The sequence below is a fragment of the Glandiceps talaboti genome, chromosome 9, assembly GCF_964340395.1.
Source record: "Glandiceps talaboti chromosome 9, keGlaTala1.1, whole genome shotgun sequence".
NCBI lineage: Eukaryota > Metazoa > Hemichordata > Enteropneusta > Spengelidae > Glandiceps > Glandiceps talaboti.
In genome coordinates, this window is record NC_135557.1 from 11912676 (window position 1) to 11933860 (window position 21185).

The 21185-nt window shown below is 38.7% G+C and overlaps 2 protein-coding genes across 2 annotated transcripts; both read left to right on the plus strand.

The window, feature by feature from the left end:
* Positions 1-5145: 5145 nt before the first annotated feature.
* LOC144440377 (stefin-C-like) lies at positions 5146-7389 on the plus strand. Its single transcript, XM_078129745.1, has 4 exons — positions 5146-5220; positions 5356-5455; positions 6367-6468; positions 6992-7389. The coding sequence occupies exons 2-4, from the start codon at positions 5384-5386 to the stop codon at positions 7109-7111; spliced, it is 294 nt and encodes a 97-aa protein (XP_077985871.1). The 5' UTR covers positions 5146-5220; positions 5356-5383; the 3' UTR covers positions 7112-7389.
* A 7978-nt stretch (positions 7390-15367) lies between these two features.
* Positions 15368-19845, plus strand: LOC144440240 (uncharacterized). Its single transcript, XM_078129563.1, has 4 exons — positions 15368-15545; positions 17382-17623; positions 18519-18686; positions 19213-19845. Exons 1-4 carry the CDS (start codon positions 15506-15508, stop codon positions 19678-19680), a joined length of 918 nt encoding a protein of 305 aa, XP_077985689.1. The 5' UTR covers positions 15368-15505; the 3' UTR covers positions 19681-19845.
* Positions 19846-21185: the final 1340 nt, after the last annotated feature.

Consider the following 21185-nt stretch of genomic DNA (forward strand, 5'->3'; position numbering starts at 1 on the left):
CTTGATAAGACCAACTCGGTCGATTCCTCTTTCCTGCACTGGCGTAATCAGCTGCTCCTCCAGAAGGTTTTAGGACAGTTGCGTCATCCCAGCCAGAAGTGTGACGAAACGAGGTGCACGGGCTTGGTCCTGGTATCATTCAAAGACAGCTTCTGGCCCAGGGTTCCACCATCTGCTGCCATGTCACATGTTGCCAGTATTTCATTTAGCATTTCTTTCACATATACCACGCATTTGCCCACTTTAAAGTTACACACAAGGCTGGATTGACATTTGTAGTCACACTCTCGTAAAATAGAGCGTTGTCCTCGTTAACCTATCTTTCAACCCTGTCATAAAGATTTGCATATTGTGTTCTTTGTATGCGTCAGACAACCAAAACATAAACTAGCAGAGTCGAAATTACTGAACAGTACTGCACGTGACACCAACGAGATTAGGTAAGTCTGTCTGTCTGTCTGTCTGTCTGTCTGTCTGTCTCTCTCTCTCTCTCTCTCTCTCTCTCTCTCTCTCTCTCTCTCTCTCTCTCTCTCTCTCTCTCTCTCTCTCTCTCTCTCTCTCTCTCTCTCTCAAAGTATTTATTATGATTTGCAGTAATAGGCACAAACGTAATGTGCCTATGGCCGTGGCGCGATTAAAAAATTAAAACGACTTCGCCTGGGGCAAATAAACCCAAAACAAAGAAATCGGTAATGCCGTGAGTATTTAACCCTGAAGTGACTAAATTAATTGTATCTGCTGCTCATTTTAGTGATTAAATGCGTACATTGATCGGCCAATTAAAATAGATAAAAAGCAGACCACCTGTTTACTCAACATATTACTTCAAATAGTACGTATAAAGATAGCCGCAATAATGATAGCATTCTATTTTGATTTTTTAAAGAATTTCTTGCAGGGTTTGCACTCAAAACTTAAGCGTACTACTTTTCCAACTACACAAACTCGTATGCATCGCGAAAGTTGGGTGGACATTTCTGCTATTACGTCTTATCTAACAAATGATTTGGAGTACTCCTTAATCCCGTCAAAAAAACGACAAAATAGTTACACGTATAAACGGGTTTTGTAAGAATTGTGTCATGATATTTAGAATTGACATCATCATTTCAATCTCGCAAGTATTATCCGGGTTCATAAACGTTCATAGGATTTAGTTGATAACATTGGTATATCAAGAAGTAATAAAATTCAGTATTTACGAAATGGGTGACTAACATTGGAATAAAGTGTAATGTATGTAATCTCAAACGCCCACCCACACATACAGTCACCTCGACTGGAATCCGAATAATTTAAATAACTATTCTGTGTTATGTAACAAGCTTCTTTCGAGAGTGATAATTCCTAACGAGGCACTTGCCTGTACTGATACAGAATGTACCATTCATCATGAACAGATCGATAACTTTTATAATGATACAATTTTAGCTTTAAAGTTAGCAGCAGAAAAAACTATTCCAAATGGTCCTGATTGTAACATGCGTGCAATTCCGGGGTGGAACGATCTAGTTAAAGACCACCATCACTCATAAGCTCGAACAGATTTTTTGATTTGGAGGGATAATGGTTCTCCTAAATCTGGGCCCTTCTTTGAATTAATGCGAAAATCTCGAGCACAATTTAAAAGGCAATTGGCAAACTGTAGGAGAATTGAAAATGAATTGCGAGCTACTGCTCTTGCAGATAGCTTGAAAAATGATCCGAAGTCTTATTGGAGACAAGTCTCTAGACGCAAAGGTAAGGCAACCTCCCCTTCATCGGTGGACGGTTGCTCCGGAGATGAGAATATTGCCAACATGTGGAAAGAACACTACAGGGCTATTTTGACAAAAACTGGGAAAGATTTTACACCTGTTTTTGAGAATAACCACTATTGTAATGACATGCTTGTACACCATGACGAAATGCGTGACCTAATTAAGGCTCTTAAAACAGGTGCGTCTGCTGGTAGGGATGGCATTAGCCCGGAACATCTGAAGAATTCACCGCCCAGAGCGTCCGTCTTATTAGCAATGTGTTTTTCTTCTATTTTCATCCATGGCTTTGTACCCAAACAGCTAATGTCAACTATAATTGTTCCTATTCCTAAGGATCCCGGTGGGGACATTTGCGATAAATCAAACTATCGCCCTATAGCTGTGGCAACAACTGTATCTAAACTTCTAGAGAGGGTATGGTTAGCCCGTTCCATGGACTGTCTTTCAACCACCGACAATCAGTTTGGTTTTAAACCAGCACATGGTACTGATATGTCAATTTTTGTACTAAAGGAGATTCTAAACCATTATAAGCAACACAATACACCTGTTTTTGTAACATTTATGGATGCTTCAAAAGCATTTGATTATGTTCGACATGATATTCTTTTTAGTAAATTAGTGACTAGAGGTGTTAAACCATTTTTGTTAAGAGTTTTAGCGTATTTGTACCGCTACCAAGAATTTGTTGTAAAATGGAACGGAAGCCTCTCCGAAGGGTTTCATCCAACTAACGGCGTTAAACAAGGTGGAATTTCGTCACCTATATTCTTTACAATCTATTTAGACACACTTAGCAAGACTCTTTCATCTCTTCCGTTTGGCTGTCTTGTTGGTGGCCTAAAACTGAATCACTTGATATATGCTGATGATATAGTTTTATTCTCTACAGGGGCGTATGGCCAACAAATGTTGGTTGACTGTTGCGGACAATACGGCAATAGCTGTTCAATTATTTTTAATGAGAAAAAATCTGTATGCATGTTGTTCCAAGCAAATACAAGGAAAGTTAGCCAGGTTCCTATTTATTTAAATGAAAGATCTCTTAGTTATGTAAATGTCTATAAGTATCTTGGTGTTTTAATTACTCCCGATTTTAAAGATATTGTTGATATTGAGGCGAAGATTCGTCTTTTTTATGCCAGAGGAAATGCAGTTATCCGTGACTTTAAATATACGTCACTTTCTGTTAAGTGTCATTTGTTTTCTGTTTATTGTGACATTCCGTATTGTTCCTACCTGTGGAGTAACTTTACTGTCAGTACTTTTAATATGATTAGAAAAGCATTTGCTCAGGTTTTTAGGAAATTGACCGGTTTTAAACATTCTGTTATTCAAAGCAACCGTGCATTGTTTGTAAGTTTGTATGTCTGTACTTTTGATGAAGTTTTAAGAAAAAAAAACAAGTGCTTTTTACCAACGAATTTCGGCATCTCAAAACCCGATTATTGCGAGTGTTTTATATAACACCTTTGTCACCAAAAGTACTTTGTGGAATGTGTGGGGCCAGAGGATTTTTTAATCCGTCTTTTTTCCCCTTTTCTATTTTTTCTTCAGTATATGGAATTTTTTTTTTCTATTCCGAAATAAATAAATAATAATAATAATTGCGCCATCCACGTCAAGAATTCCTTACTCCTTGAATGTAATAGAGTTGAGACAAGCCCACACGCCCCACTTCCTCACGCTATTCCAGAAGATCAAATCACCCCATCCATCCGGATCCCTTCTCGCTTCCTACCTGGGCAATAGAAGTAATAATATGCAAAAAAATTCTCTTCTAGAACGAAGACGTGTTTATTAGCTGTTTTAACGGTATGGGAATTCTTATCCTCCCACACATAAATGGTGATAAGGCCAAATAAAAAAAAAGGGTTTTGGTTCCGGTTACCCGACCCTAAACTGTTTTTACGTATTCGAGAAAGATACTAACCCAATCGCGAAAATCGTGAACTCTCGCAAGAAATAGTGGATGCGGAGACTAACATCAACTTAAAAAAGACAATATAAAACTATATTCTTCCAATCTGTAATGGCTGTACATCTAGAAAGAAATAAACAACACAGAGACTATTTGGAAAACAATTGAGAACATGAACTAGACCCTCGCACGTGAAAAAAATATATATAATAAAATAAAATAAAATGAAATAAAAAATCTATCTACCCTACCTATTTTAAAATTGAATGTTATCGGAACCTTGTGAAAAAAAATTACGCCTAAGTAAGCATGATGGAACTTGGCTGACTCTTGACAATAATTACGCCACAACAGTTCTCTTCTGTAACAAAAGCATAAGTCATGAAATATTATGGATTTATTAGTGTCTCATGACGTAGGTGGTGGAAAAAAATCCCCATAAGAGTCTGGTCTGATTTGTGATAAATGTTACGACGATGAGTGGGGACTGGTTGTGAATAAATATTAAGACGATAAGGTGACTGCTTATAATGTTAAGGTGACTAGCAGTAAATAAACCACTAACGCTGAGGGTACACTTCAAATGAAGGCCCCTTAAGTCGGTCTAAAACAATTACTTCTATTCAGCTGGATAACGATCATTAAGAAATGCCATTGATCACTACAATATAATTCGTGCAAATGTAAGGAGTAGTTGGTTTCCTTCTGAGCCCCTCCCCTTCCCTTCCCCCCTCCCCCACCACCACCACTGCGTCACCCTGATTACTATTTAAAAGATTGTTACATAAAGCGAGATATTTGAAGAATTATTGTCTTTCGAGACATTGTCATTAAAAACAAAACATGAATGAACTCGTCCAAGTCGTGACAACTATGTCTGGCTTTCGATGACTGTTCCAAAAAAAGTAGTTAACAACTGTGGTGAACATCTATTACAGAATTCAATGAATTATTTACTCTACACTTCAAAAGTGCTACCCATAATTTATCAACTTACGGAAAAACACATAAACTTTAGTGCACTCACCATTTATATGGTCATCTCTGATTAATATTTTTTCTAAGTTCCTTCAAGGAAGTTTCGCTTTAAAAGAATGGATGTTGATCATTGCAAAATCCCCAAGGAAATAACACCAACCACATTCATATCACCTAGTTGAAGAAACAGGTTCAAGTATCTCCATGGATGTATATGGTTGTAGTGAAAAGTGTAAGGAAGGGAAAGTTCATCAGATTTTGACTAAATCGGCAAATTATAAACATTGCTCGTTATGATAAGTATAAACATGTTGCCAGTATTTCATTTGGCATTCCTTTCACATATACCACTCATTCGCCCACTTTAAAGTTACACACAAGGCTGGATTGACATTTGTAGTAACACTCTCGTAAAATAGAGCGTTGTCCTCGTTAACCTATCTTTCAACCCTGACATAAAGATTTGCATATTGTGTTCTTTGTATGCGTCAGGCAACAAAACATAAACTAGCAGAGTTGGACATTACTGAACATTACTGCACGTGTCACCTAAGAGATTAGGTAAGTCTCTCTCTCTCTCTCTCTCTCTCTCTCTCTCTCTCTCTCTCTCTCTCTCTCTCTCTCTCTCTCTCTCTCTCATTTATGCAATTTTAATTAAGTTTTAATGTGGCCGATGACTTGTCCTTTGCATTTTAGCAAAATTATATCACCTATCAAACACAACATGGCATCGATTCCTGGAGGATGGTCTAAACCTCAGTCACCTACTCCCGAGATCTACATCATTGCTGGCCAGGTAAACATTGTTTTGCATTTATCAAACATGCGCTGAGGATACTAGTCCTGTGTACTTGTGTACATACCTCAGTTTCTTAGTTAGTCAGTAGTCATTCAACCAGGAAGTTAGTCAGGGGAGAGTGTAACACACAACACTTGCTTCCCATCCCCCACCCCGTTATTTTATTTTCCGTGAACGTCTTTCACAGTGCGAAGAGTGCATTTTGGTCTTGAATGAAAACAAAACTATCCCTACCGCATGCTGACATACTAAGCTTCTGATTTATAAGTTATGGCGTCAGATCTCACGGTTCACCATTTGCTAGGGGATCTATTTAATTGTCATTTAAAGAAGCTAAGACCTATGACATGACACATTCGCTAGGTATATACGGATAGTTTCCTCCAAGTTTGCAACGGTAGCTGCCTCCATATTTGTAAGAGAAGTGCAAACCTCAAACTGAGACCATGAAACTGACCCCCAGTTTCGACAAAATCCAACCTGGCACCCGTCCAAGGTCAAATATGTGACACATCCTAGTTCAAATCTGGCATCATTCATGGTTCTAATCTGAAACCTGGTCTAACCCAATTCCGAGGCTGGTGCTAGTTTCAATCTAAGAGGGGCCGTATTTCCAATCTTTAGACCGTCTCAGCACCACTGTGACACCAGTTTCAGTACCCCATTCTGAGCGTAATCCCAGTTTCGGCTCGAGCCTGTCCATACACGGGATGCATGGCAAGACAGTCAGCATTAACAAGATCAGAATGTTAATGTTAGCTATTGGTGTTTATCATAACCTTTTTCCGACACTGATATCTGGTTCGTGCTATCTAGCGAATTGGGTATGCTAAAGGGTTCTGTTCCTCTGTGTTGCCTTATTTTCTCAATAATTTCAAGACAGACAAGTATACTCTGTTTATTTTCAGGTGAAATCTTTCGTCGATTCTTCCATCGACAAAATTCAAACTGTGTATATGCCTACCGAGTTCATTAGTCAAGTGGTTGCTGGAATGAACTATAAAATTAAGGTAAGACTTTATAGTTACTCTTAGTTTGTAGTGGGTAGAATATGCCTAGGAGAGCAATTTCTTTCAAAAGTGTTTAAAAGTTCTCTAAATGTTGCAATGTCAAAACTTGTTTTTGAAACTTTTCAAATAATTAAAGGACTTTGGGGTTCACCAACTTATTTTCAATGTAATAAAAACGACATTTTCCTATATTTAGACTCTAATTTTATACAGTTATTGGCGACCATCTTGGATTCTAACATTTTATTTTAAAATTAATTTGACCTATATATTAAATATGTGCATGGCCAGTCTTTGGGGACCTTCGATTTTTCTTCATTTTATCGACTTTAGCCTGACCAAATATTTTCAGGCCAGCACCCCATAAATTCTGTTTGTTTCCTTAAAATCACTTAATCTGAAACAATGTTAGTAGAGTACATTGGCTTGGTAGGTATGTAATCAACCTTTGCTACTATTTCATTTTGATCATAATTTGATTTCGGTAGATGCTAAGAAAAATTTCTGATATTGCATGTTGCAGATAAAAGTGGACAACGATAAATATGTCCACGTTGATGTGTTCCAGAGTCTCGATGGGAAGGTTGAACCGAAACGAGTGACCCCGGGCAAGACGGCTTCCGATCCATTGAGTCCCACTTAAATATTCCAATGGAAACCAGTCCAGATATCGACATGGTATCTCGATGATATGGGGATTAATGAAACTACCTACTTATATACCAAGAACTTGTGAATGCGTGTTTACCTAACTTTTTTACTATAGAACTTCCTTCTAGAAACTAGCGTACGTATTTAGAAACGAAGTTGCTTCGATTAGTCATAGAACGCTGTTTCTTTTTCATTATAATTGACACATTTCAACTCCAGGCTAAAAATAACACACACAAACATACACGCACACACACGTACACACACACACACACACACACACACACACACACACACACACACACATACATACATACATACATACATACATACACACTCATGCGCGCACACATACACACTTGCAAATGCATACACCACACAACTAACAGTCAAGCAACCTTGATCAAATTTAAATGTCTTAAATACACATACTCAAAGATACAAGCCGTGTAAGGCCAAACAAAACAAACTGCCTGGTTTCAGATACGGTTAATTTTAAAATAGGTTGGGTAGGTAGATTTTTTATTTGATACTTTTTTAATATTTTTTTTTTCATGTGTGAGTGTCTAGTTCAGATAGTTACATGTTTTCTATTGTTTTCCATATGGTCTCTGTGTTATTTGTTTCTTCAAATCAAATGTACAGACTGGAAGAACGGTTTTATAACAGTTTCTGCACCTCAATACTAGTGTCGTAAAAATATCATTACGTCCGATGTCAGCACCATAAAAGGGCAGTTCTACTTGCATGGCACAGTTTAGGTCCCGTCTGACAGCGATGGCGTCCCGAACATAATTACCAGTAAATATCACTATTTCTATGAGACTTCACAATTTTCCCGATTTTATGATTTTTTTTTCTCGATTACATAAAAAAAGTTTAGATTCGACAGTGAATGTAATGCTTTAATCATTAGATAGGTTTGGAAGCACGAATTTGTTCCATACTCGTAGCGTCATAGTCACGTGATTTAAAGTAACCCACGCGTTCTGTATCAGACGATGCTACGTCAAAATGGAGGTCTACACGTAACTGTAAATATGCGTTAAGTTTTTGTCATTTTTCTTCTAGTACGGAAGCACAACTGTAAACTAATGGTTCTGTTTTTCGTTTGGGTAGTTGCGGGAAAAATGGCAAAAATAACGACATGTTTAGAAAACAAGTCCTGCTGGACAGAAGATGCCAACGTGTACGCCTGCACGATTTGTTCCTGTACGCGTACGCGTTCTAACGTGTATCTAAACCTCGCTATTGAGTGATGACAGAGTCCAGGTGGAAATCAACCTATGTTTTTTATTCATGGCTAACCTGTTCTTAAATATTGTTTTGCTACTAATATACTACTACTACACCAGAAGTAAACGTTTGTCATTTATGATGCGCATATATTTTGGGTGATTTTTTTTTTGCAATAAAAATGATGAGTATGATAACAGAATTCCAAGGTTTTGTTGTTTTCATTTACATATGTTATAACTACAAGCAGTTCAAAGCTGTTTTAGCATTGAGCTTTCGATCTGTCTTGCTCGATGATCCTCGTCATGCATCACTTTGTGGTTTTATGAAGTATCATGTGTAAAGAGGTAACTTGGCTTGATCTGTTCTCTCGTACCGATTTGTTTCTCTTTTTTTCTGTCATTTGTTACTCGGTCAAACGCATCACTTGTTCAAGTTACATTTGCACATTTGTGACCACTACAAACGATGTTTTACTAAGCATTTGTGAGTCTATCTGCCTCCTTTTGCATTATCTCAGCTGCGTTGTTTCTTCCCACGCTCTGTTATCCTTTATCAGACCAAAGTGGCCATATAGATTAGAACTTGGTATTTATTTTGGATTTTTAAGTTATAAAACAAATTTATTATGGCTTCTTATTTAACCAATCAAATGTGGAACGACATATGCGAAGTCCATGTTTGTAATTCAATTTTTCAATTTCCATTCGAAATAGCATACAGCTCAGACTAGCCATAAAGAAACTACTCAATAAGTTAATTTATAGATAACGCCAACTATCTTAACAACCTGTTTTAAGTGTTTACCCAACAGAAGAGAAACTTGTTTACAGTAGTAAGGCGTGGAATGAATAGAAACCTTTGTGAGTTACATTTGATTATGTTTTAAGTCGTATATCACGCAGTAATCTCGTTATCGTAAAGTTCAAACAAGGGGCAGCTAGGTTCACCTGTGTGAGGCGGTATGAGTGCTGTGGTCTCGATCGAATTCCCTTACACTAAATTGTATTCGTTTTTTGACAGAACAATTTCCATTTCATTACAAGCCAATCATAGGTGATATAAACGTCTTGAGCACAGTAAAAATAGGAAAACCAACAAAACAGGAGACTTTGTATATCTTTCCACTCACATGCATAGAGTGACATCGACAGCCTACTTTTGGTAGCTACATTTGATTGTAAATATATCCCTCACTAATTCCACCATCTGCTCAGTCCAAACTTTGAGCAAAGACTCCCTTGCAGCAAGTCACACCTGTGTGATGGGGGCGGTAAGAGTGCTGTAGTCATGATCGAATTCCATTTAAATAAAATTTTATTTGTGGATTAGTTTGAAATAGGTCATATGTTACTTATAAATATAATATATGTGACATAATGTGCGAAAAATCTTTTACTGGACCCCGTGTTTCTTTTTTCGTTCTCTTCAAGAGACCCAGACAAAACAAAATTCAAACGTAGGTACTAAATAAATAGAGCTACATACCTAATTTCCCTAGTAATGTGTAATAATATTATAAAATAACATTTTTTAGATATACTTGATTTATTAAAAAGAGTTAGATCCACAATGATTTTAATAGTGATGCCATCTCAGGACACTTTCACTGTGTAATTAACTAAGTAAAACAAACCGACACATCCTTGAAATTCCACTTAAGGTTTGGTATTTAGTCGAAACATTGCCTCGCTGGCCGATTTTTTTTAATAGTCTAAACTATTAAATTTGCCATATGAAATTTATTGTCCTCAAAATGTTACGCAGGCACAAGTCGGTCACAGAGACATTTTCCTTTTAAGAAAATAAAATTAATAACAAATTTAAAACTTAAATTAATTCAGGAAAACGGAAATTAAAAAAAACATTCAAAGGACTGCTGCCAGTATAGTACGAGCCATCTTAAACTTGCAAATTGATATTCTGAAATAATGTATTGTCGGCTTTTTAACGAGGCCCTATTGCAGTGAAAAATATAGAGGAAGTTTGGGTGGCGGAAGAGAAGAAATTAGATCGGCTTTCAAAATATCTTCCAATTTGTAAGGATACATTTTATAGTCAAACGATATATAGAGCCATGATGAAATGTGTGACCACCCATCTATGCTGTAAACGAACTGGAAACTTGTGCAGGATCTTTTTTTCAAAAAGGTAACCCTGGGGCTCTGCTACGTTCCAACTCATGATCAATGGGGCAGTACATTCAACTCGCCCGTGATGGAAGTAGCTGCTGGAGCAGTGCCTCATGGGGAGTATTTCACGTCCAACATTGCAGGCTGAACGATGTGGGTACCTTCGCTACAGATTATCACTTCTCAATCGACTGATATATATATTAATTACAATAAACAGGCCTCGTAAGCCCATTTTTTATGTTTGGGAGAAATTTACTTTGTGATTTCCGTCGCAGGGTAGTTGGCACATGGTTTTCCCAGGCTCTTCTTTGAGGAGGTCTCGTTGGCAGAGCCCCCAGCGGCGAGAGTCTGGGTAACCGAGACTAGTTATCAAGTAAATTAGGGGCGCAATACATTCTATCTGCGGTAATTATTAAAATATACAGAGACCCTAGATTCAAGTAGGAAGACCATTGGTAAGTTCTGTTCATACTATGGACATAAGGTAACAAATCTTGTGTATTCCCCTCCCCCCCCCCCCCCCCACTATCTCCATGGTCTGTGGTCAAAATAAACCAGACATGTACTACTCAAGCACCGGACATGAGCGTTGCGGGTATCATCGGCAACTCCTGTGTCTGCTTCAGTCATTAGCGTTACCAGTTCTGTAATGAGCTGTCGTGTCAGGTAAAGGTCAAACGTGACCATACGCGGCAACCTGCGTACTGCCTCTATCAAAACACCACAGTTCAATGCACCTTTCATGCGCAGTCATGTCATTTTCAAACGTGTGCCTGGCGCGAATGGCGGCATTCAACTTCACTTTTAATCATCCTACAACAACGTTCTACCAACTGTAGCCTGTCTCAAGTGGTGCTAAAGCTACCTACTGGAGCAGCAAGTTTCTGTATTGATTACAGTATAATCTTCACCCTGATGTTTTAATTTTAGTGTACATTTCCCCAGTGGAGTTTTAAGCAGAATCTTCAGGATAGGGACACTGTGGGGATATCTAATCTGGTATAACAAACAAAGTTGTTCTAGTGGATAATTTGATGTCAAATGTTGGAGTTGTTTGTTTACCGTCTAAGTGAAGTGATTGACTGTATGTGTGTCATATTATCTGTGTAGTGACTAGCTAGCCATGGTCTTATCAACAATTTGTTTACAATAAAATATCAGGGAATGAAAAATTACACTGTGATCAATAGCGAAACTTGCTGTTGGTGGGTAGTTTCAGCACAGCTTGATCAAGAGACAGGCTAAGTGATACAGTTCGTCAAACATTGTTGCATCTTCAGTACCTAGCACACTACAGTGAAATTTCTTTTTTCCTTGACTTTGTCCATCAACAAAAAAAATCTACTCCCTGAGCGTGCCATAAGCTTCTAAACCCTCCAAGTCAAGTTATTATATTTAAATTCGACAGATTGGATTCGACTCTATTCCGGTTCCGGGTCGTATTTATAATGTATTTGGAAATTAACAAACTTACCAAGTTGAGTATTCCAATGATTGTCCTAGCATTAGTCACGTATTGTAATTGTGTCGTCTGTCTTTGATAAATTCTCGCAACAATTACAAAATAAATATCTACTAATATTGTAAAATGGGGTGAACTTCTTTCTTTTAAAGCTACTTATTTGAATCAATGATTTACAGCTGGTACAGCCTGAACCTTGAGTATCGATGAGATAAGACCATCGTGTTCAGTGAAAATGGTCACAAACTGTCATGCATGTCAAGAAAACCACAATAAAGATAGCAAAGTTTGACCTCTCAATGTGCAAAGTAATACCTAGGCATTGACTGGAATATTTACCAAAAACAAAACCTGATTAAAACAAAAGTCATTGGCCCTTGCTCGAGTGAGGGCGCTAATATAGTTGCGTACGATAATTGTGTGGTCTGTAAAGTAGCTACCTCACCGTCGAATTGATTATATCATGTACATTTTTTTTACGAAAGTTGGAATAAAGTATGGAATCATATTAGTTGCATCAAGCACAAAGAGTGTGTGGTATTTCATTGTGACCAGTATTTTAGAAAGTGTCGTGTGGTAGCGCCATACTCGATCTAGGAACAGTGCAAACTCGAGTCTATGCTCCTACAAACATCAACAACTTGTTTCCAGTCAGTGGCAAAATTTATGTCATAAATGGAGCGTGGAGTCAGAAGACGCAAATGATGGAGTAAATCACTTCAATTCATTATATTCAAAGAGGGTGACCAGTAATCTGCAATGCACAGATTGACATCTCAACTGAAAGCACGGTTTACTGTATGTGTGGGCTGCGTTGTCACTCTATAAACGTGGATATTTTAATGTTTCACTCCACCGTGTCTAATTGCTTTCAGCAACTTTTCACATATAACAACCAAATACAGAGCAGACATTTACGCAGCAATGATCGAACGTCGTTATATGCTTGATTGTCAATATGAATGTGACAACCCAATACGAAGACTATTTTAATATGCACTGGACGTCAATCGCCTGAGGCTTGGGTGTCTGGACTGTGATGAGACCATTCACACTCAAACCGCTCGTATACGAACAGCGCCCTCAGTGTTGAAGCCACTAGAATAAATCTTTTAAACGCTTTATAGCGTTTACTAGTCTTCCTGCTAGACGTCCGGGCCTTCTTCTGGTATTCAAATCCAGGTTTCCGCATCAGTAATAGTAGTATAATTATCAACGGTCAGGATTACATAGAGCCATTCCTTTGCTCAGCAACACCTATATCTATAACTCTGACCGACAAACGTTCTCCACACATAAATTTTAATCATTCACCGCGAAGTGGTCCTTAAAAATATAGGTCGAATCGCTTTATATGATAAGATATAATTGGGTCGACTTACACCAGTAAATAGTTACCCCTATATAATAACTAGTAAATTTATGTTCTTGGCCTTAAATATATACATTCCATTCTGGTTCGTACATGTTACGACCTACAAATGCACACGTTGTAAACATACACTTTAATTCAATTACTTAGATCAATCAATCAATCAATCAAGCAATCAATCAATCAATCAATCAATTAATTAGCGAATTTATAAAGCGCCAGTTTCCACTACGATGTAGAGTGCTGAGGTGCTATATAGTTATGGTGGGATCAGAATTACTGCGGGGTGGGGGGGGGGGGGGGGCTGGGGAGAAATTATTTTGGTCAAAAATAATGGCAACCCCCCCCTCCCTCCCTTTCGCGCTCTCAAAAAAATCACGCCCCCCCCCCCTGAAATGAACCCAAGACTCTTTTCGCAGCCCACGCCCCTCCCGGCTACCCACGAAATGAACCAAAGAATGTTCGTAGCCCCCCCCCTCTCCCAGCTACACATATTTCAATGTGTACCCCCTCCTCCCCCACTGCACTTCAGACATGTGTGATGATATGGTACATTATATTAAACTAACAGTAGAAATCAACTTCAGCGTCCATACATAACGATGGGGGATTTCTTTGCAAATATATCTGGGCTTTGCGAAAAAGGTCTCACATTTGGCTGCAACCTATACTTGGAAATACTTAGCCAGTAGGGTTTTCTCTTTCAATGTTGACCCTGGGCAGAAACAACATTCCTCAGGATAGCTAGTGGGGAGAGCGCGAAGGGGAGGGGGCTGCGAAACATTTTTGACCAATATAATTTCTTCTCTCTCCCCCCCTCCCCGTAAATTCAGACCCAAGCCTAATGGAGAATCAGAAAATACCATTGTCCCATACACAAGGCAGCCCGGACCGTCTTTGAGGAGAGTTGAGGTGTTTGACCAGTGAACCAAAACGTCTACACGTCTTGTGAATGCATATAACATATGTAGACGGTATAAATATGTCGAACTGTTAGTGTGCTTCAGTTTATGTATACACGGATGTGGACACGGATATATTTATTGCATGGCCTCTTGGCGCCATTAAACATGTATATCATACCATGGCATTTTAATCTGTACCTTATAACTCACGCTGTCCGTCTCCGTAGTACTGCATGGCTATTGCTAGCCTAGAATCCACGCTGTACTGTTCAACATGGATGTACAGTACATTATTATAGAAAGGGCGTCCTGTATGTGAGCATGCATATTAGATCGGGGACTCGGTCACCCGAAAACGTATCTCTACGTTATTCTACTATATTAGCATCGTCCTATTGTTGCAAGCTGGAATATATTTTACCGCTAAGGAAACGAAAATTGATAAGTAATTACAAGGCGACTGAATTAGTATTCAAAAAATGAACATTTCATGGGTCAAATACACCACATGATGGTAATTTGGCACAGTCGTGCACATTTAGTGGGACCAATGAAGAATGGCGTGTATTACGATGATGATGATGATATATGTTGTCATTTTGATTAATTGGTCACCAAAACACCAGTGCACTAGTCACACAATCTCAACAAACAAATATGGTTCGTTCAGGTCACAACCCCCACCCCCCCCGCCACCGAACGTTCACAAGTGCGACATCAAATGTTTATATATGATGTAAACTATGATGAAAACTGTAGCAGTCACACCACTACGATCAGTGTAATGTAAAAAACATATGATTGTAAACACATTAAAATACTACCAGAAACCCACGCACCATATCTCACATAAGAAGAAATTTGTTATCAACAGCTCAGTAGTAAACTATTGTCATTGAAGGAGTGAAAGTTTTCCGTCCAAATTTGGTTAGAAGTGCGAAAATGAAGTTCATCAATCGCATGAACCCTTTTGTTGAAAATCTATAGTCTTAGTCGGGGAGGGAGGGTCGTTAATAAATGTAACAGCACCCTAACAAACTGACCAATAGCCATACTGCCAAGTCTAAGCCTTACTCATCTATTTATTGTCAACATCGTACATTTCCAGGTATTAGAATTACCTGAGTTTATTTGCGCATGCGGAATTAGCCTATCTCCCTATATATACCTTGCTTTCGCTTTGTAATCGACATAGTTTGGCTTATATTGTCGCTAGTTCCGAGTCCACAAAACTTATACAGGTATATTATTCTCCACAGAGTCAGAGACGATCAAAATGAAGCCTGTTACTTTGTGTACAGTGGTGATATTAGTAGGTAAGTATTCACTTTTGAATATAAACTAAAATTCAACCAGTGGTGCACCCGGATTTCCCATACACTAGGAAACTAAGAACTACGCCTTCGAATTTTGGAAGACATCTTGAAATTCAGAGGGACATATTAAAATTGACTATTCGTCTTTTAATTGCTGTCGTATATCCATGGTTTTCACATACGTGTTTCGAAGCATAGCGATTCCTCAATTTTAGTTCACAAGAATTTTAATGCATTTTTGAATGTGTGTGTGTGTGTGTGTGTGTGTGTGTGTGTGTGTGTGTATGTGTGTGTGTGTGTGTGTGTGTGTTGAAAATGGTTTCAAAGGTGAAATAAAGGTCTCACCTATACTATAACATACAAATTTGCATTCAACTCGATCGAGGTGAAAGCCAGGTGCCCCATAGACGGAGTGGCGTTTATTCAGCAAAAAAATTACAAGCCAGGTTCGATTACAAGGAAATAATAAAGTAGGCGTTTTCTGATCTGCCATACAACTAATGCTATGGTAACGACGACACACGTAAAGCTCGTGAGCTAATTACAGAACACTAACAACATTGTAATTAATAATAGCACATCATTGGGATGCAAAACGACAATAATACCCCCCCCCCCCCTCTTACCCCGACTTTCAGAAGCGCCAGCCAGGAAAAAAACAGAGGTAAAAAACCTAGAATATTAAGGTGAAAACAAAAACTTCTCTGGAAGCCTTGTGACTTGAATTGTACAGGGTGGGGAATGTCAGACCTCATTCGGTTTTTACATAAATCAATGTACTGTAATACAACACGTGTAAAATACGCAATAAAGAAATTAGAACAGGAACGGATACGGTTTGAGATGTGTACGTCTACGAAGAGAGCACTGGTTAGACTGCCAGTTCCGCCTGAACCAACGCCCTACCGGTAAAGGTGACCGGTGCACACCTCGACACGTTTAACAGCCATCTTCAGGCCTCTATTTGCTCATGGTCAATATCATATTTAGGCGAAACATTCAGATATTAATTTACCCCTATACTGCGTATAGTAAGTATAATAATAAGTAATGCTGTCGTTCACCCACACCTTTCCATATACTCACAAGTGATCAAACCGAAAGCCTCCTGACGGGGTATTATTGAAAGTACCCAGTCGTTATTGGAAGTACGTCACCTGGGACCTGCTACCTAAAGAAATTCCTCCAGCTTGAGAAAGGAGCAATATCACAAAAAAGACCCCTGGGTCAACACCGATTGTACCAACGCCCACGTTGTCTGTTTCTTGCAGTATATTGTTCAACTAACGTACGTGACTGGCTTGAATTGAATCATGGAGGTATAAAGGACCTTCCTAACTCCATGCTTGAATGCAGTAACAATCGTAACAGCTCCACTTACAAAGCCGATCCCTCGACCATTCACTGAATTGTTTGCTTTCAAACTCTAAAGTGTGCCACTGTCCAGGACTAATTTATTCAAAGTTATAAAAATAACTTTAATAACTGATGAAGTATTGATTTGCCATGTTGAGCCCGATTTGCAGTTTACATTCTCCTCAACCAGTATTATTGCCGTAAAGTGGCCAAGATGTTTTGCGACATTCAACGATGATATCTCAATACTAAGGTAACGTTGAACAGCATGACGAATGCTGTCTACTATAATCTACTGATATGGCTCGACTCTAAAACTCAATTTTCCCCAATGTAATACCTTGTCCCTCTCCCCCATGACCCATGAGGAGAGACCCACAGTTGACTGTTGGGAGTACATCTGAAAACATACTGGAGGAAAATACAAATGTGGGGATTATTCAAATGTGATCGCAATTTAAATGTATCACTATTTTCCAGGTTTTGCGGCAGTACGTGCCTCTGATATCAAGTCTCTGAAGACTGATTTATTGGTTGGAATGCGGTATATGACATCTGACGTACAAACAGTGTTTGCTACTCAATCTACTCTGTACAAAGCGAGTACTTGTAAGAAGCACATTGGTGACGCTGTCAATGTCTCTGTTATACTCAACAACAACCCACTTTGGGACCCTAACAACGGTGTTGTTTACTTCTATGTGGTAGATGCTGAGAGTAAGGTATGTATGTATGTATGTATGTATGTATGTATGTATGTATGTATGTATGTATGTATGTATGTATGTATGTATGTATGTATGTATGTATGTATGTATGCATGTATGTATGTATGTATGTATGTATGTATGTATGTATGCATGCATGCATGCATGCATGCATGTATGTATGTATGTACGTACGTACGTACGCATGTATGTATGGATGTATGTATGTATGTATGTATGTATGTATGTATGTATGTATGTATGTATGTATGTATGTATGCATGTATGTATGTATGTATGTATGTATGCATGCATGCATGCATGCATGCATGTATGTATGTATGTACGTACGTACGCATGTATGTATGTATGTATGTATGTATGTATGTATGTATGTATGTATGTATGTATGTATGTATGTATGTATGTGTGTGTATGTGTGTGTGTGTGTTGGTAAGTAGGTAGGTAGGTAGGTAGGTAGGTAGGTAGGTAGGCAGGCAGGCATTCAGGCAGGCATGCTTGTATGTATGTATGTATGTATGTATGTATGTATGTATGTATGTATGTATGTATGTATGTATGTATGTATGTATGTATGTATGTATGTATGTATGTATGTATGTGTGTATGTAAGTATGTATGTATGTATGTATGTATGTATGTATGCATGTATGTATGTATGTATGTATGTATGTATGTATGTATGTATGTGTGTATGTAAGTATGTATGTATGTATGTATGTATGTATGCATGCATGCATGCATGCATGCATGCATGCATGCATGTATGTATGTATGTATGTATGTATGTATGTATGTATGTATGTATGTATGTATGTATGTATGTATGTATGTATGTATGTATGTATGTATGTATGTATGTGTTACAAGATACATAATTTTATTTCAGAACGAAACCCAAGCCCTTTGTCACAACCACGTAACCGGTAAGCCAGCTGTACCATACTGTACTGTGTCTAATTGGAAATCGTCCACCGACCTGTTTGTGTATGCAATAGCCGGAAGGGTTCAGGCCATATCTTTCACTATGAACGTCATTTTCACACCGAAAAAAATGGTAAGTGATCACTTAAACAAGAATTCACACTGGTACGTGTAATGTACTCACAAGTTCAAGTTTCATTAAGGGATTCGCCTAAAATTGACCTCCACATGGAGTGTTGGAACTTCACACCCCTACCACGTGTTGCGTGTTTGTTAAAAAAGGAACTTGCTGCTAGAAGTAGGTAGTTTTAGCATAGCTTGAGACAGATTAAGAGATACAGTTGGTCGAACATTGTTGTATTTGTGTACATCGTTCGAATCTCATTTGCATATGGCACTTTTGTGTTCCCTGCCTCAGTTTCCAATTGTAAAACTTTGTCTCAGTAGTGTAAACTCATAAACTTCTAGAATGTCTTGTCCAATATATGATGGCCATGTCGTTGTCTGGGTTACTGAAACAGTGTTTAGAAAAACCAGAGTAATACGTGTATGCATGTGTTGACCGTATATATACAAGTGGTTTTATTTCTCAAATAAAGTAAAATGACCAAGTCTTAAAGTTAGTTTCTTCCTAATAATCATATCATTGAATATTCTAGGGTAAAAGAAGTGACGTCATGGACCAGCTGAAACCACGTGACCCAATGGTTAGATTCCTACCAAAGCAGAATGAAGTTGTCCTTTTGAAGCAGATAGCAGAGATTTCCATTGATCAACCATTAGTGTATCACGCGGGAGTTGTATTAGATGTCTCGTTCTGTCCTGACGCTGGAACCACTTCTTCATACAAGATCGTATCCACTGTCTTCGGTACTGACATCATAAGTTCTTTCACTCAGTATGTCTGTAACAATCCCGACTGTAGCGTAGAAAGTCCCTACGTCATCAATTTCAACGGAAACCAACTGCCCAGCAACACAGTCACCATCCAGACCAGCCACCAGGAATATTCTACCATATATGTGTTCGTGTACGGATGGGGTGGAGAGTTAAACCCAGCCACCAAGCAGATCATCGGCCACTTCCGCTATTCGGCAAGCGTTTCACCAGTTTCCCCAGGCTATTAAATTCAGAGTAAATATGCAGACATGCATGATCCTGGCCTAGCCTATGAGAAACAGTAGACAGTAGTTTCCTTTTTTTAAATTTTAAACTTATTTTTAATTTTATATAGGAAATATAGTTTCTTAAATGCAGTAGAAGGAATCAATAAACATAGATGCATTCAATATTGTGTAGTGACGTATTTCTTTGTAAATATGTATCTGGACTATGCCTAACCATATTCGTGATGTACATGCATCGATAGTCAACTTCCCATAAGAACAAAGACTCGTTAATCTTTATAAACTTTATCATGTGAAATATACATATGACGTCACAAGTTTTTGTACATATCTTATCACAGTATGTGATTGATGGATGTGTACACCGTGACACTTTGCCCGCAACGTGAACCAGGAAACATACCATAGTTTGAACTGTGTGCAAAGACGATGGCAGAGTAGATAATGATGATTATATAGTCTAGACTGGGTCATTACGTTTTCCTAGATGTCAACCGAGAATTGAAGTATTGTTATTTGAGGAGTGTACGAAATTCATAGGTATTTCTAGTTTGGCTTACTGTCTTTTCTCGTATACTCCTTTGAGAGAGAGAGAGAGAGAGAGAGAGAGAGAGAGAGAGAGAGAGAGAGAGAGAGAGAGAGAGAGAGAGAGAGAGAGAGAGAGAGAGAGAGAGAGAGAGAGAGAGAGAGAGAGAGAGAGAGAGAGAGAGAGAGAGAGAGAGGGGGGAGAGAGAGACAGACAGACAGAAACAGACAGACAGACAGACAGACAGACAGAGACATACAGACAGACAGACAGACAGACAGACATAGACAGACGGACGGACGGACGGACAGACAGACAGACAGACGAGAGCGCATCAGACAGACAGACAGACAGACAGACAGACAGACAGACAGACAGACAGACAGACAGACAGACAGACAGACAGACATACATACATACATACATACATACATACATACATACATACATACATACATACATACATACATACATACATACATACATACAGATATGCTGGTAGCGAGATGTGGTATGGGATTTTATCGCAAGTGCGTGAACACTATAGCCTGTAAGATACCTTGTGACGCTCCGTCCGAGTCACTGGCCTCCTTTCAGATGGGTTGGTCGATGTGTGATCATGAGGGCGCCCAGTCACGGCATACCATACAGACTAGTGAACACTATTGCCGACATCAATGTGTAGCATAAATCCTGTAGTACTGGTAGGGTGGCATCTGTCTATGCAAGTGTCCTGCTTTAAAGTGTGTCTATAGCCCTGAGCTCTTTTCTTACGCTTCTTGTTTCCTTTCAATAACATCCGCAGCCAGGTACGGAAGCAAACCAATGTTGGGAACCAACAAAACCATACATAGCTTGAGGGCGCCTGTCCATATATTCGATCGTGCTGGGAAACCAAATTGTTACGTTTATTTGGCAGACACAGAAAAATTGGTTGATGGCTTGTTGATGTACATGTATTTCTAAAGTATTGTCGTGG